The sequence below is a fragment of the Leucoraja erinacea genome, chromosome 34, assembly GCF_028641065.1.
Source record: "Leucoraja erinacea ecotype New England chromosome 34, Leri_hhj_1, whole genome shotgun sequence".
In the NCBI taxonomy this organism is placed as follows: domain Eukaryota; kingdom Metazoa; phylum Chordata; class Chondrichthyes; order Rajiformes; family Rajidae; genus Leucoraja; species Leucoraja erinaceus.
In genome coordinates, this window is record NC_073410.1 from 13,185,234 (window position 1) to 13,202,840 (window position 17,607).

Consider the following 17,607-nt stretch of genomic DNA (forward strand, 5'->3'; position numbering starts at 1 on the left):
TGTCCAAATGTCTATGAACATTCACAAATATTAACATTTCTAGCAATGTCGTAAACATATTTAAAAGCCAACAGGAGTTACTAGCTGTGCAAACATCTATTAAAGGATTTGGAAACCTGCTGATTTTAGTCATGAACATTTTTTTCATGTGTTTGGGCACAGCTAAAAGTCAGGTCTGGAGGAAGGGTATCAGATATCACTAATGTTTACTTCAATCCAGGTCTAAAATTAATTCAAATGATAAGTCTGAATGTTATCCATTATGTGATTAGCTTGAGATAAATACTGTACCATTCCATGCAAAAGGTGATCTGTACACTTCAGCCCAGCCAGGCTTCACTCAGCAAGGCTGACAATGATTTTCTGTGAAGTGCATTTTCAGCTATTGAGTGCAGCTCATATTACCAGGTGAGATTTGTAGCCCATCGCTGGGTACACAACAAATCCTGTCATGAGTAGATGAACTTCCAAATCATATCAAGAGTGAATGCAACTCTGCATCAAATCAGGGATATATTAAATGCCCCTGTCCCACTTAGGAAACCTGAACGGAAACCTCTGGAGACTTTGCGTCCCACCCAAGGTTTCCGTGCGGTTCCCGGAGGTTGCAGGTGGTTGCCGGAGGTTGCAGGTAGTGGAAGCAGGTAGGGAGACTGACAAAACCCTCCGGGAACCGCACGGAAACCTTGGGTGGGGCGCAAAGTCTCCAGAGGTTTCCGTTCAGGTTTCCTAAGTGGGACAGGGGCATAAAAGGGTGTAGGTCTCAAAAGTGGGTCACAGTCTCGAAGTCATGGGGGTAAATGAGCAGCACAGGGGCGCAGCTGATAGAGCTGCTGTCGTGCAGCGCCAGAGACCCGGGTGCCAGAGACACAGATTCGATCCTGACCTTGGGTACTATCTATGTGGAGTTTGCCCGATCTCCCTGTGACCCCGTGGGTTTCCTCCGGGTACTCCGGTTTCCTCCCACATCCCAAAGACGCGCGGGTTTATAGGTTAATTGGCCTCTGTAAATTACCCCTATTGTGGCGGGAGTGGAACAGTGGGATAACATGGAACTATTGTGAACGGGTGACCAATGGCTGGCGTGGACTAGATGGACTGAATGGCCTGTTTCCATGCGGTAAATGTAAACTAACATTAGACATATAAATGGCATAAACACGTATCTGACCACATAAAGAGTGAAGAGTGGATGATAGAAAAAGTAACTGTGTGAGTTTGTAACCATATGGAGAATAAAGGCAGTGTAGACTTGAGCAATTGTACTGACAATATACAGTATATAGTGGAGAACATTGATGACAGGTCATTGTGGCATTAATAACAGCACAGATCTTTGCAATATTAGTTGTCCTGGTACTAAGTTAGAATGTAGTATAGAACTTATCAAACTTAGTGACTAACGCAGATGACAATAGAACTATAGCACAAGCTTTTGAATGTATAATTTGGTACAACAGTAGTTGACAATGATGATGATTCATAGTCCGTCATAATGCACATTGAGGGCATGATTCAGTGAAGATAGCAAGTATGTGACATTACAATTCATTATGAGAATAACTGACACGAGATATATTATCCAGTAGAGGAAACAGCAAGTATCAAATATTGGTGCTGTTCTGACCATCATAAGGTGAGACGATAATAGGGATTGTGGTAAAGCACAAACATTCGCAAAGAACTAGGTGACGTTAATGACCCTGTCAAGAGTGGGTGATAATACAGATCAAATCAATAGTATGTGACTATGCAACCATAGAGAATTCAAAACAGTACAGATCATTTTACTGGGCAGACCAAACATTAGGATAATAGGTGACCATAGAGCAGCAGTCGGGTTCGATCCCGACTACGGGTTCTGTCTGTATGGAGTTTGTACGTCCTCCCCCTGGGTTTTCTCCGAGATCTTCGGTTTCCTCCCACACTCTAAAGATGTACAGGTTTGTAGGTTTGTAAAATGTAAAAATTGTCTCGAATGAAGTCGCTGAGTTATGCAGCATGGAAACAAGCCTTTTGGCCCAACTCATCCACGCAAGCCAAGGTATCTATCTTTGAGCTAATCCCGTTTGCCTGCATTTGGCCCACATTTCTCTGAACCTAGTCTGAACCTTGTCTTAAATGTCTGTTAAAGGTGGTAATTCTACTTCCTCTATAGCTTCCTCTGACAGCTCGATCCATGCTCCCACTACCCTCTGTGTGAGATAGTTACTCCTCAGGTCCCTTTTAAATCTTTCCCCTCTCACTTTAAACCTATGCCCTCTGGTTTTAGACTGCCCTATACTGGGGAAAAGACTGTGACCAACCACCTTATCTGCATGGATTTTATATTCCTCAACCTCCTTAACTACAGGTTAAAAAAAAAGTCCCAGATATTCACGTTTGCTGTTTTCCACCTCACCAATGGCCAAGAAGATCTAGATATGTCTTACAAAGGCTCCAGGAATCTCCTCCCTTGCCTCCACAGACAACGCTGAGAGCAGGTACTGAGGGTCAACGGCAGAACAGTTTATGCTCAGTGTGATGTCGGTGCTGACAGTACCAACATTTTCAATAGTAGCTGGCAGTTTACAGCATCAAGAGAAGGAGACAGTATGATCCATGCGGAAAGCGGGTGACAATAACCCGTGCTGAGTGGGATCGACACTATCATGAGATGGCCATGCACACCAGGGTAAGTGTACCAGCAGCACAGAAAGTAACAAGTGTCGATCACATATGACATTGCAGTAACAGTAAGAAAGGTATCAGGAGTGGCGGTCAGGATAAAAGTTATCCAGAGTAAGTCTGGGTTGAGTGTTGGTTACAATGACAACTGCGTCAAGAGTAAAGGGCCAAGTTAAAGGCAGGTGATGGTTTTGAGCTTTGTCAGGAGTAGCTTGCGGTAAATCAATAAAGGGAAACGACAGTACAAAACCTTCGGGAGTGGCGATACAAAGAACAAAAAAGACACAAAGTGTTGGAACAACTCAGCGGGTCAGGCAGCATCTCTGGAGAACACGGGTCTGAGAAGGATCCCGACCCGAAACGCCATGTTCTCCATAGATGCTGTCAGACCTGTTGAATTATTCCAGGACTTTGTGTCCTTCAGGAATGGGTGTTGGTGTAAGCTATGTTGAGTGCAAGTGACATTGTGAATCAACATTGAGAATAGATTGTACTACCATCCATGCTGGATCGAGTGGAGACATACTACAGTGTAGGGCTTTTTAGAACAGATGAGAGTAGACTGTGCCTGAGTGTTGTTGACGGTGCCAGTAATGCACAGCAGTCTAATTGGAGGCACAGAGCAATGGTGAAATTAAGGATTCAATGGCAGTAGACAGCAGTACAGACAGCATTGACACTGGGTGACAGTGAATTCCAAAGCTGATGTAGATAACAGCACCAACATCAAGTGTACATGACAGTACCAATGTCAGTCCAGACATTCAGAGTTCGTGACCGAACTAACAGTATCTGGAGGGGATGCCAGTACAAACAGTGATGGGTGACAGCACAAAGAATGACGAGAATACTTGAAGATTACTCCGACACAACCGACGGTATAAAGAGTAAGCAACATTGCAGACTAAATCTAAGAGCAAATCTAAGATGCAAAGCTTATCATGGATCAATATCATTGGCGGTTCGAGTCACTTGTGGGTGAAAGGCCCAACAGTATCATGAGTAGCGGGCAGGAAAGACTGCGCTGGGAACAAGTGACAGATACTGACAGGATTGAGATTGAGGACCGGATTGAGAAGGATGGCAGTGTAGATCCTGTCAACCATACCATACCGAGCAGGATGGGCAGCATCTTTGGAGAGAAGGATTTGGTGACGTTTCGGGTCGAGACCCTTCCGCAGACTCCACAAAATGCTGGAGCAACACAGTCTGAAGAAGGGTCTCGACCCGAAACATCACCCATTCCTTCTCTCCAGAGATGCTGCCTGACCCGCTGAGTTACTCCAGCTTTTTGTGGCTATCTGGGTGCAGATCTTTCCGTGCGTAGGTGACAGAGGGTGCAGGCATTATCAAGGATTACCAATATTTCTACAGAGTTTGGGGCAGACTAGGAGGTAGACAGTATCAACAGCAGATGACAGTTCAAACCATGCTGATTGTAAATGACAATGGGGACCCTAGAGGGAATGAATGGGATGCAGACTTGGCTGAGTGTGGGTGGCAGTATATAGAAACATAGAAACATAGAAAATAGGTGCAGGAGGTGGCCATTCGGCCCTTCGAGCCAGCACCACCATTCACTGCGATCATGGCTGATCGTCCCCTAAGAGACAAAAGTTCAGGGGCAACATGAGGGGCAACTTCTTTACTCAGAGAGTGATAGCTGTGTGGAATGAGCTTCCAGTGGAAGTGGTGAAAGCAGGTTCGTTTTTATCATTTAAAAATAAATTGGATAGGTATATGAACGGGAAAGGAATGGAGGGTTATGGTCTGAGTGCAGGTAGATGGGACTAGGTGAGCGTAAGTGCTTGGCAGGGACTAGAAGGGCCGAGATGGCCTGTTTCCGTGCTGTAATTGTTATATGGTTATCAATAACCCGTGCCTGCCTTCTCCCCATATCCCTTTACTCCACTAGCCCGTAAAATACTGAGAATAGCTAGGAAGGAACTGCAGATGCTTGTTTAAACCGAGGATGGACACGAAAATATGGAGTAACTCAGCAGGACAGGCAGCATCTTTGGAGAGAAGGAATGGGTGACATTTCGGGTCGAGACCCTTCTTCAGACTGAGAGTCAGGGGAGAGGGAACGAGAAATATAGATGGTGACTATAGAGAGATATAGAATGAATGAAAGATAAGCAAAAAAAGTAAAGATGATAAAGGTAACAGGCCTTAGTTAGCAAGGGACTAGGTGATTAAGAAGGAACTGCAGATGCTGGAAAATCGAAGGTAGACAAAAGTGCTGGAGAAACTCAGCGGGTGCAGCAGCATCTATGGAGCGAAGGAAATAGGCAACGTTTCGCCCCGAAACGTTGCCTATTTCCTTCGCTCCATTGATGCTGCTGCACCCGCTGAGTTTCTCCAGCATTTTTATCTACCAAGGACCAGGTAAAAACGAGTTACAGACAATGAGACTTCACATCAGAATAGGTAGCTGTGTGGTTACAGCGACAGAAAGTGGCATTACAGACAACCCCGAATCTGCAATGGGACAAAGTTTACCAACAAGATTCAGAAGCCACCGATAGTTGCAGTACAGAGGCAGAAGATGTACTTATACAAGAGTGTTAAAAAAGCTTTGGCTCGGTGAAGATGCCACACTGGTACAACTTAATGCAGGAGTCAGTGCTAACGCGGAGGTGGCGATACATTAGTGGCGATACTTACACGACCCACAGCGCTGTGATGGTGGACACGGAAAGGCTAACGGGAAGGATGACCCAGGCTGTCATTCCAGGGCAGACGGTGTCTGCGACTCTATGCATGTGGACGAGCTCCGCCAATCACTGTAACACAAGCCGGAGCAAGGATCAGTGAGTATTCGCCGGTGCTGGCAAATCCAGGAGCAGCAAGATTGTGCACACAGCTCTCCACAGTCCCACATCACTGTGTGTTTACTTTCTTTTCCTTCCACGCTGAAATATTCCACACGGATGCCTACAATTCTAGAGCTGGAATGGGCTCAACGCTGCTTATCGCTAGTAGGAGGTCTCTTACGTGGTCCGGAGTCACAGATATAGCCCCCCCACCCCCACCCCCCCCCCCCACCCCACCGCTCCCACGTCTCCACTTACTGATCCCTCTCTTTGCCCCCTCGCTCCTCCGCCCGCCTGTTCAGCACCAGTCCGCCTGGTACTCCAGCAACTCCTCGCTCCACTGAATCCACAAGCCAACAGGAACATCGTGGCGAGATCCAACCCTATAGAGGGCGCCTCTGAGACCGGAGCAGCTGGACTCAGAGATACTTTATAGAGTATCCTTCAACTGCACATGAGAGATACCCTCGACCCGAAACGTCACCCATTCCTAATTAAGAATAAGGGGTTTTAAGGCCATTTAGGACTGAGATGAAGGGAAAAAAATTCACTCAGAGTGTTGTGAATCTGTGGAATTCTCTGCCACAGAAGCAAGGCAGTGGAGGCCAATTCACCGTATGCTTTCAAGAGAGTTAGATTTATCTCTTGGGGCTAACGGAATCAAGGGATATGGGGAAAAAGCAGGAACTGATTTTGGATGATCAGCCATGATCATATTTGGTGGTGCTGGCTCGAGGGGGTGAATGGCCTATTCCTGCACCTATTTTCTATGTTTCTCTCCAAAGATGCTGCCTGTCCCGCTGAGTTACTCCAAACTTTTGTGTCTGCCTTCGGTTTAAATCAGCATCTGCAGTTCCTTCCCACACATTTATGATTTCTTTATCATGATCGGTCATCTAATTGTGATTAAGAAGGAGCTGCAGATGCTGGAGAATCGAAGGTACTCAAAAAAGCTGGAGAAACTCAGCGGGTGCAGCAGCATCTATGGAGCGAAGGAAATAGGCAACGTTTCGGGCCGAAACGTTGCCTATTTCCTTCGCTCCATAGATACTGCTGCACCCGCTGAGTTTCTCCAGCTTTTTTGTGTACCATCTAATTGTGATATTAGCTCATCTTGTTTGTTCCTCTGCTATTTATTTTCTCTGGAAATTCAGGACATGTCTCCTTTGGCCTCCAATACGTCTCTGTTTCGTATTTTGCAAACCTTGTTATTAGCTTAGAGATACCGTTGAGTTATTCCAGCATTTTGTGTCTATCTTAAGGCATTCTTAAAACTGGGACCAAAAGAGCGGTTTTCAGTGGAGTGATTTAAACGGAGACAGAGAGATAGAATAGAATAGAATGAATGCCTTTTATTGTCATTCAAACAGCTTGGTTTGAACGAAATTGCATTTTCTACAGCGTTACATTACAAAAAAATCCAAGACCCACACTTAACACAGTTTACATAAACATCCATCACAGTCAATCTCCATCACTCCTCACTGTGATGGAAGGCAAAGTCTTATCTCTTCCCTTTGTTCTTCCCCCGCGGTCCAGCAGTCCAACTGCAGCGTCGAGGTGAACTGGGGCTCCGATGTTAAAGCCCCCGGCGGGCGATGGTAAGTCCTGTGGCCATTTAAGCCACGCGGGGCGATGTTTGGCCCTGCTCCGAGTCCTTCAAACCCCACGATTCCAGCGAGAGAAGTTGCCGTTGCGGGAGCCGTTGCCGAAAAGCGGTCTCCCACTAGGGACCTGCGAGATACAATACAACATAAATACACTGACGAACGTCAAAAGTGAGAGATTGACCCCGAGGAATAAAAATATAGACAAACACATCTTGGGGCTACGGAGATCTGAAATCAAATAAGAAAATAGTGGAGATGTTCTTTCAGCAGAACTGAAATATTTTAAATGCCTTTTGAACTGATTCATAGAATCGTGGATGGGCAACTCTGATTGGATTACTTAATGGTGGCTAACATTGGCTCAGTGTTAGCGTTCATCTTTGAGTTGGAAAATGTTGGGTTTCAAGATCTCACCTAAAAACTTGACCATACAATCAAGACCAGATATTTGATTTCTCTGTAAACTGTAGGAGTGCTGCATGGTCAGAGGTGCAACGTTACAGATATGAGGATTTGTTCTTCTGACACCAGATGGGTAAACAGAGAACATGAAGGATATCTTGCAATTCACGTGGAAAAATGGTTGACTGATAAATGGATGTCCTACCTAAGGCAACATTTGTAACAGAAGCTATCAGCCTAGAGCAACAGGACTAATAGAAGCAAAGGGAAAGATACAGATGCCTGGTCAGTTAGGAGATCATGGCTTAAATAAGCAGTCAGGAAGTAATCATATAACTGAAGACAGACACAAAATGCTGGAGTAACTCAGCGGGACAGGCAGCATCTCTGGAGAGAAGGAATGGGTGACGTTTCGGGTCGTGGCCGTTCTTCAGATTGCGCATGTGCTCACATCAGTGGACACCGAAGGAGAAGAGGGATGAAGTTAGGTATCTGCATCACAGTTGGAGAATGACGTTTAGTTTAGAGATACAGCGCGGAAACAGGTCCCTCAGCCACCAAGTCCACACCGACCAGCGATCCCCGTGCGTGAACACTACCCCGCACACACTTGGGCCAACTTTACATTTATACATTTATACCAAGCCAATTAACCTATAAACCTGTACGTCTTTGGAGTGTGGGAGGAAACCGAAGATTTCGGAGAAAACGTATAAGCTCCGTACAGACAAGCAGCCGTAGTCAGGATCGAACCCGGGTCTCTGGCACTGTAAGGCAGTAGCTCTACCGCTACGCCAACGTGCTAAGAAAGTACTAACAGAGTTGACCCCAAGAAAGTCATTCAGCACTGGATGACCATGTGAAGGATGATCATATAGCGTTGGAATGGTGGTCATAGAGAAGGAAGCCATTTGGACCATCATGGCCATGCCAACTCTCTACCAGAGCACCTCACTGGGTTTACCCCCAACACAACCTTCGTAGCTTTGCAAATTTTCCCAAATCATATATCCATTCGATTCCTGTATGAAGGCCAGACTGGAATCTGCCTCCACCACATCTACAGACAATGAATTGCAGATTACATCCACACACTGGATAAAAATCTTATCCATTATGTCATTCTTAAATTGCTTCCTCTGAATTTTACTTCTGTGACCTCTAGTCTTCTAATCTTCCATGAAAGTAAACAGACTTCCACTATTCATTCTTTTCATTCCCCTCATCAACTTACATACTTTTATCAATTCTCCCCTCAACATGTTCTTCTCTAAAGAAAACAGTCCCAACCTCTCTAACCTATCCTTAGCTGCAGTCTCAGGAACCATTTTTATAACCTTTTTTCTGTGCCCTCTCTGACGTCTTCACATCCTTTCTGCAATTCAGTGATCAGAAATGAACACGTGATTCACAGAGGCTGGACTAGTATTCTATGAAATCTAAGCCCGATTTCACTTTTGAAGAAGAGTCTCGACCCGAAACGTCACCTATTCCTTTTCTCTAGAGATGCTGTCTGACCCACTGAGTTACTCCAGCTTTTTGTGTCTATCTTCTCTTTACACTCTTCCCTCAATTGATCTCATCTTGTATATATGACTAAGATACTGTATAGTATATGAGGCTTTTTTCTTTTCTTTTTTATTTGTTTCTCTCTTTCTTGTATGGCTTTGTACATATTTGATTAGTGTATAAATGTAAATAATTTGGTATTAAATAACATATAGCTGCTGTTGTACTTAAGGTGTACATATTGCTGCTAAATTTGTATAAGATAATTATATGCAGTTGAATAAGGGGTGGGAATTAATAAGCATTGGCTTCTTCCTGCTCCTTTTCGGACACATACAATTTCATTTATATATAGATATTATTTATGACACTTTATAAATATTCTTGTTTTGTTTTTTGTATGCTGTTTCACACTTGCTTTTTATTCTGTTCAAAATAAATAATTAAATAAATAAATAGATAAATAGATATTCTGACTCGCCACATTTACAGACCTCATGAATTGTATGGGACAACTCCAGATGAGCAGCCTTCCTCGCATTGAATCAAAGTGGCCAATTCATTTTAAACGTTTATCAGCTTAAAATGGTTCTTGCGACTGTCTCCACAGATGCTCCCTGACTGCCGATGACTCCAAGCATTTTCTGTTCTTATTTCAGGTTACTGAAATCTGCAGATTTTTACTTTCTAGTACAAAAACAACTCGTCCTTTTACTGTGTAGGAAAAAAACTGCAGATGTTGGTTTAAATCGAAGGTAGACCCAAAATGCTGGAGTAACTCAACGGGACAGTCAGCATCTCTGGAGAGAAGGAATGGGTGACGTTTCGGGTCGAGACCCTTCTTCCCTTTAATAGCAGGCAAGGCAGGTCTACCTTCATTAGGCCATTGAAAGAGACTGTACTTCACTTATTTTTGGGGCCATTTGTTTAGATGGCTTTCTTGCCCATGTTTTTCCTCCACCCACTCGCTGTAAGAACCTCCCAGTATAAATCCTCATGTTACAGTTGGCTAGCTTATACATGTATTCCCTTGTCCAAATCTCATTGTTACACCTAGAAATCAATCTTAATTATGGTGTACAAATAACATCACCTGTTGGAAGCTTCTTTTCGAGACTAAAAGTCGCCAAACGCCCTGCATAGCAACAATTTTGCCCAAAAGTGAGCCTATATTTACCGCACTGTCTGATTTGGGGGTATTAAATAGTTCTACTTGATAGATACATTTGAGTGAAGTGACTCATCTTTGAAAAGATGCACTGGTATTTATCGGATAATGCAGCTAAACGTAAAAGACATGACATAGACGTGTTGATAGATGTTGGCACTTGCTCCGCAGTTGAGCCCTCACCTTGTTCTCCACGCTGTCATATACAGATCCAATTTTGACCATAATCCACTTTGCTTCCCCACACCACCTTTCCTCCACCCACTCAGGACCACCTTCCCCTGGACATAAGACCAACCTTGACAGTTTAACATGGGAAGAAACAGAGGGACATTGAAAGACGGTCAGAGGCGTGATTGGCCATTGTTGGGATTTGCCATTCTATGATGCCTAATCCTAGAGCAATTTACACGAAAATCTCAATATGCCTCAAAGTAATGTAATCAAACACCACTCCACAGATGTACAGGGTTAAAGGTTAATTGACTTCAGTAAATTGTAAATTGTCCCCTTAGTGCGTCGGGTAATACCGCTGGTCGGCGCGGACTTGGTGGGCTGAAGAGGCTGTCTCCACGCTGTAACTCTCTAAAGTCTAATCAACCCTGAGCGATGGAAGGAGACCATACGAGAAGAGAAAGTATTGTCACTGAAATAAAGAGTGATATTAAGGAGGAGAGATTAAACAACTTAAGGAAGAAATTCTAGAGTTAGGTCCGGAGCTGGAGTTTAGATTAGTTTAGTTTAGAGATACAGCGTGGAAACAGGCCCTTCGGCCTGCTGAGTCCACACCGATCAACGATCCCCGCACATTAACACTATCCTACACACACTAGGGACAATTTACATTAAGCCAATGAACCTACAAACCTATACGTCTTTGGAGTGTGGGAGGAAACCGAAGATCTTGGAGAAAACCCACGCAGGTCACGGGGAGAACGTACAAACTAAGTACAGACAAGCACCCGTAGTCAGGATCGAACCCGGGTCTGTAAGGCAGTTACTCTACTGCTGCACCAACGAGCCACCCTCACCACCGTGAAGAGTGAAGGAAGTTGAGGATATAGTTAAAGCCAGAATTGGAGGAATGCATGTTAAAAAAAATACAGAAGTTTCACACAAAGGGTGGTGGGTGAATGGAACGAGCTGCCGGAGGAGCTAATTGAGGCAGGGACTATCGCAATGTTTAAGAATCAATTAGACAGGTACCTGGATAGGATAGGGTTAGAGGGATATAGGCCAAATGCAGGCAAGTGGGACTAGTGTAGGTGGGACATGTTGGTCGGTGTGGGCAAGAAGGGCCGAAGGGCCTGTTTCCACACGGTGTGATTCTATGACTTTACAACATTGTTAACATGAGGCAATACACAACATGTAGTAACAACTCAGACACTTTTTTGCATAAAAAGTACAGTTTGCATAAAATAAACGTTGCACAACATATTCTTGATTGATAGATAACAAGCAGAAGAGTTGGTTAATACAATTAGACCAATTAATACAGTATTTCCGATGAATTAATACATTCTAGGTTCTTGTGACAATGCTGCTGCTTTAAGAATATGGTCTAGTTGTATTGAGTAAATAGATTTTGTAAGTCTGAAGAAGGGTCTCGACCCGAAACGTCACCCATTCCTTCATTCCAGAGATGCTGCCTGTCCAGCAATTTGTGTCTATCTTTTGTAATTTGATTAACCAGGAATTGATGTTAATCAGGTTACATGGACCATAGCGGAAAGCAATAAGTTGGGGAATGATGGGGTGAATGGGGACCTCAATGGACAATAGCCATAGCCGTTCCCGAGTGTAGGAAGGAACTGCAGATGCTAATTTAAACCGAAGATGGACACTAACACCTGGAGTAATTCAGCGAGACGGGCAGCATCTCTGGAGAGAAGGAATGGGAGACCCTAGTTAACATGAGGCAATGCACAGCACAGACACTTTTTACATCAGTTTGCATAAAAGTAAATTAATTGTTTAAGAAGGAACTGCAGATGCTGGAAAATCGAAGGTACACAAAAAAGCTGGAGAAACTCAGCGGGTGCAGCAGTATCTATGGAGCGAAGGAAATAATGAAGAAGTGTTTCGGCCCGAAACGTTGCCTATTTCCTTTGCTCCATAGATGCTGCTGCACCCGCTGAGTTTCTCCAGCTTTTTTGTGTATCTTGCATAAAAGTAAACTTTGCACAATATATTACATGATATTACTTGATAGATAACAAGCAAAAGTGTTGGCTAATGTAATTAGACCTGACGAAGAGTCTTGACAAGAAACATCACCCATTCCTTCTCTCCAGAGATGCTGCTTGTCCCGCTGAGTTACTCCAGCATTTTGTGTCTGTAGCCATTCCTCAGTGCTGGGTTTCTCCCTGAAAGCATTTATCAGAGTAAGATGTTATCATCAAATCTGATGTATGCAACAAAATCCCACGTACAACAATTAATTATTTAGTCTGACCTGAAACGTCACCTGTCCATTCTCTTCTCAGATGCTGCCTGACCGGTTGAGTTTCTCCAGCCTTTGTGTTTTGCTCACAATCTCAGCATCTGCAGTTCATTGTGTCTCCATTCAATTGTAGCCATTAGTTTGGGTGTTGGTTGTGGGATGAATGTTACGCCAACTAGTGGGCAACTTCTCTGCTCTTCTCCATATTGTGCAATGAGATATTTCCTTCCTTTCACCTGAGATGCAACACAAAATGTTGGTTAAACATGTGGCTGAAAGGCACCTCCAGTAATGTGGCAGTGTGTGAGTGCAGCGCTGAAATGTCAAACATGAGGGCTTTGAACTGAACCTGACTCCGAAATGTTGTGTCACAAAAGGCCACAACCATCAATACTTGAACATATGGAAAAGAGGCATGAACAATGGGAATTAAAATATTATATTGTGTAGATGACGTAACTGCTGGCATCGAGGCTTCATCGCCTGAAGCCCACAACATCCTTGACACTATCCCACCACCCACCACTCCAGCAACTCTGTTCCCCCATCCACACTCCCCAACAAGGAGTGAATGCTAGGAACGCAATCAGGGATGGAATATTATGACAGTGGATTGCCAGGGCAACAGGTTGCTACTGTGTGTGGGGGGGGGGGGGGGGGGGGGGGGGGGGGATTTGGTCAGTTTGCCTTCCAAAAGTCCATTGAGATAGGAATGGACATTTGAAGAAATGACCAGATAAAATGCATTATAAAAGAACAGAACTAATGCTATTACCAACAGCGCCACATGCAATCTATTGGCCATTTCCTTTACAACTCAGTCGTTAACAGTAAGGAGTCCAGAAATCCTGACCTCAGCTATCAGATAGAAAAGGACACTGGCCTTCTCTGGATTGGCAACATTTATCTGTCATTTTGGGCTTTAGAAATACTTTGAGACAACGAGTTAACATGTTTAGGAATGTTTCGTTGATTACATGCCCAGAATTGAAGATATAAAGCATGGAAACGGGCCCTTTGGCCCAACTTGCCCATGCCAACCAAGATGAAGATATCTTGGCAGTAAATGGGATTCGGCATTGGGAATGGTACAAGGATTGCAACCTAATGCGGACACCATTTTGATGGGTATAACCATCTTCACACAAGCCATTACGAGGTTAATATTGTTCAATGTGAGGGTTACTTGTTCCCACTATCAACGTGATGAGGTGAGAACTGCTCCCCCCAGCTTCCTTTCCCTCTCCCTCTCCATCAAATATCCCCAGAATCCTGTGGGATATCAGAGCAGGGTTCAGAGTTGGAGCCACTGGCCTTCACATACTGTTATCAGAGTGGGTTTCAAATCTTTTGCTTCCTGAACCAGGCGGGAGTATAGCCAAATAACCCAAGGCTCATCCTATTCTGCAGTTCATGCATGTTTCACATTCCCTCAAATGTTTATTTATTAAAGAGCAAACATTTCCAGCTAATTTCATGTGGAAATTTGCAAAAAAATAACTGAAACACCAACAACACAACAATGATGTGTGGAGAGTAACTGCAGTTGCCGGTTTAAACCGAAGAGAGACACAAAAAGCTGGAGTAACTCAGTGGGGCAGGCAGCATCTCTGGGGAAAAGGAATAGGTGACGTTTTGGGTGCAGACTTATGTTTCAGCAATGCTTTAAGAATGGGGCGGCATGGTGGCGCAGCTGAAGAGTTGTTGCCTTACAGTGCCAGAGACCCGGGTTTGATCCGGACAACAACTGCTCTCTGTGCAGAGTTTGTACATTCTCCCTATGACCGCGTGGTTTTCTCCAGGTGCTCTGGTTTCCCCCAAAGACGTGCGGGCTTGTAGGTTAATCGGCTTTAGTAAGTTATCCCTAATGTTTAGGACACAAAACAGGGATAACATAGAACCAGCGTACAGGCGATCATTGGTTGGCACGGACTCTGTGGGCCAAAGTGATTGTTTCCACGTTGTATCTCTAAACCAGTCTAATTGTCATGAGGGCAGTTTACCAAGAAACTAAGTGGAAAAAAAAACTGATTCTTCATTTAGCTCCTCGAATACACATAAATATGATGAACCCAAAGAGAACATTATTGGAAAGTTTACCCAGAGTGTATTGAGAATGTGGAATCTTCTACCTCAAGAAGCAGTTGAGAGAACTGGAGAGAGGAGGATCAGGAAAGGTAGAAGAATGGAACTTCATAGCAAAAGGATTTGAGTATAGGAGCAGGGAGGTTCTACTGCAGTTGTACAGGGTCTTGGTGAGACCACACCTGGAGTATTGCGTACATTTTTGGTCTCCAAATCTGAGGAAGGACATTATTGCCATAGAGGGAGTGCAGAGAAGGTTCACCAGACTGATTCCTGGGATGTCAGGACTGTCTTATGAAGAAAGACTGGATAGACTTGGTTTATACTCTCTAGAATTTAGGAGATTGAGAGGGGATCTTATAGAAACTTACAAAATTCTTAAGGGGTTGGACAGGCTAGATGCAGGAAGATTGTTCCCGATGTTGGGGAAGTCCAGGACAAGGGGTCACAGCTTAAGGATAAGGGGGAAATCCTGTAAAACCGAGATGAGAAGAACTTTTTTCACACAGAGAGTGGTGAATCTCTGGAACTCTCTGCCACAGAGGGTAGTTGAGGCCAGTTCATTGGCTATATTTAAGAGGGAGTTAGATGTGGCCCTTGTGGCTAAGGGCATCAGAGGGTATGGAGAGAAGGCAGGTACGGGATACTGAGTTGGATGATCAGCCATGATCATGTTGAATGGCGGTGCAGGCTCGAAGGGCCGAATGGCCTACTCCTGCACCTAATTTCTATGTTTCTATGTTTCTAAGAGGATATAATGATGGACTACATGACATGATATATTTTTTATGAAATGCACTGGACAGAAGAAAGCCGAACATACACGGCATGATCCCAAGAGCAACAATTAGATTACAACTGTAAAATCTCTAGTTCAGGTCTTAGTAAGGGAGAGATGTTGACCAGGACATTGGGCGACTTCGACTAGTGGGAGCATCTAGGACTAGAGGTCGTAGCCTGAGAATTAAAAGACTTTCCTTTAGGAAGGAGATGTGGAGGCATTTCTTTAAATAGACTCAAAAAGCTGGAGCAATTCCGTGGGTAACTTGTTGGGCAGTATCTCTGGAGAGAAGGAATGGGTGACGTTTCGGGTCGAGACCCTTCTTCCGACTGGTTAGAGAAAAGGGAAACGAGAGAAATAGACGATGATGTCGAGAGATAAAGAACAATGAATGAAAAATAAGTCTGAAGAAGGGTCTCCACCGCAAAACGTCACCAATTCCTTCTCTCCAGAGATGCTGCCTCACCTGCTGAGCTACTCCAGCATTACTGAAATTGCAGCTTTCTCACACAATGGTTGGTGTAATATTAAACTTGTGGCATCTTTACCTGGGTACAACATTAAAATAAGTTAGTTTGCAAGTAACTTCAACTGTATAACGTTGACACATTATTGGAAAGGATTGTCCGGCTATTTCAGGCTGGTTTGTTATCCAAGTTTCAAAGTAAACACTATTTCTCCATGTGGCATGACTTCATCAGAAATTTACGTTGAATGACCTCCAGGCTAGTTAATGTTAAATTAATGTTATAATATTATATTTTTAAGGAGTACAATGCCAGTATTGTGTTACCAGAAAAATTACACGGTATGAAGACTTCTCATATGTTTTGATGTTGTTTTGTTTTCTCTTCAAGTCTCAATTATTAATAAAACACAATCTGAAAATCTAAAAATAGCGAATGCTGGAAATCTGTCACAGTAATAGAAAATGCTGAAAACATTTGGCATGTTGGGGCTGTGGAAAGAGAAATGGAGTTAACATATCAAATCAGAGCCCCCTTGTCAAAGTACAAAAAATTAATCTGCTGGAAGAACTCAGTGGGTCAGGCAGCATCTGAGAAGGCAGAGGGATGGCTGGCATTATCGGCTGAGACCTTCATCAGGTCTGAGTGTAGAGGGGCTTAATTTAGTTTAGTTTACTTTAGAGGTGCATGTCCTTCGGCCCACCGAGTTCACACCAACCAGCGATCCTTGCACATTAAACACTATCCGACACACACTAGGGACAATTTACATTATGCCAAGCCAATTAACCTACATACCTGTACATCTTTTGGAGTGTGGGAGAAAACCGAAGATCTCGGAGAAAACCAACGTGGTCACAGGGAGAACGTACAAGCTCCGCACAGACAGCACCCGTAGTCAGGATTGAACCCGGGTCTCCGACGCTGCAAGCGCTGTAAGGCAGCAACTCTACCTCTGCGCCGCCATGCCACAAACAATGTCAGGTTAGTCTGTGTACAGCAGGGCGAAGCAGGCGATAGTTGGAACCAGGCGAGGAGAGAGATGGAGACACAAGTAACTGCAGATTTGGGAATCTTGAGCAAAAATCAAAGTGCTAGAGGAACTGAGTCCTGGAGGAACTCAGTGGGTCAGGCAGCATTGGTGGAGGGATTGGACAAACTGAAATTGGAACATTCTTTTTTTATACCATTGGTTTGCATGAGGGGAACAGATAGCGTGAATGCACAGTCCTTTACCCAGGGTAGGGGAATCTCAAACCTGAGGACATAGGTTAAAGGTGAGCAAGGCAATATTTATACAAATCTGAGGGACAGCTTTTTTACTCAGAAGAGGTAGTACCTAGTTGAGGCAGGTACTATAATAGCATTTTAAAAGACACTTGGACAGGTACATGATGAAGAGGGGTTTAGAGGGATATGGGCCCAACGCAGTCAAATGGGGCTAGCTTAGACGGACTATATTGATCAGCATGGACAAGTTATGCTGAACGGCCGTTTCTAGCCTCTAGGACTCTATGACTACTGAGGCGAAGATGAGGTGTTCTTCTATTTTGATTTGATCTCACCCTGGCAGTGAAGAAGGCCAAGATCACCTATCACCTAACTCCACCCTTCCCCTCCCCCAGCTGGCTCCATCTGCTCACCTTCCCCCTTCTC

At 44.2% G+C, this 17,607-nt stretch overlaps 1 protein-coding gene across 2 annotated transcripts in view; it reads right to left on the bottom strand.

Annotated features, from left to right (window-relative positions):
• Positions 1-5,874, bottom strand: part of LOC129713016 (transmembrane protein 150A-like) — a 61,860-nt gene extending 55,986 nt beyond the window's left edge. For both annotated transcript variants that reach the window (XM_055661864.1, XM_055661863.1), the window contains exons 1-2: positions 5,742-5,874; positions 5,335-5,453 (exon numbers count right to left, since the gene is read on the bottom strand). In XM_055661864.1, the coding sequence (XP_055517839.1) occupies positions 5,335-5,432 (98 nt within the window). In that variant the 5' untranslated portion in view covers positions 5,433-5,453; positions 5,742-5,874. The remainder of the gene's footprint in view (positions 1-5,334; positions 5,454-5,741) is intronic.
• Between the last annotated feature and the right edge of the window lie 11,733 nt (positions 5,875-17,607).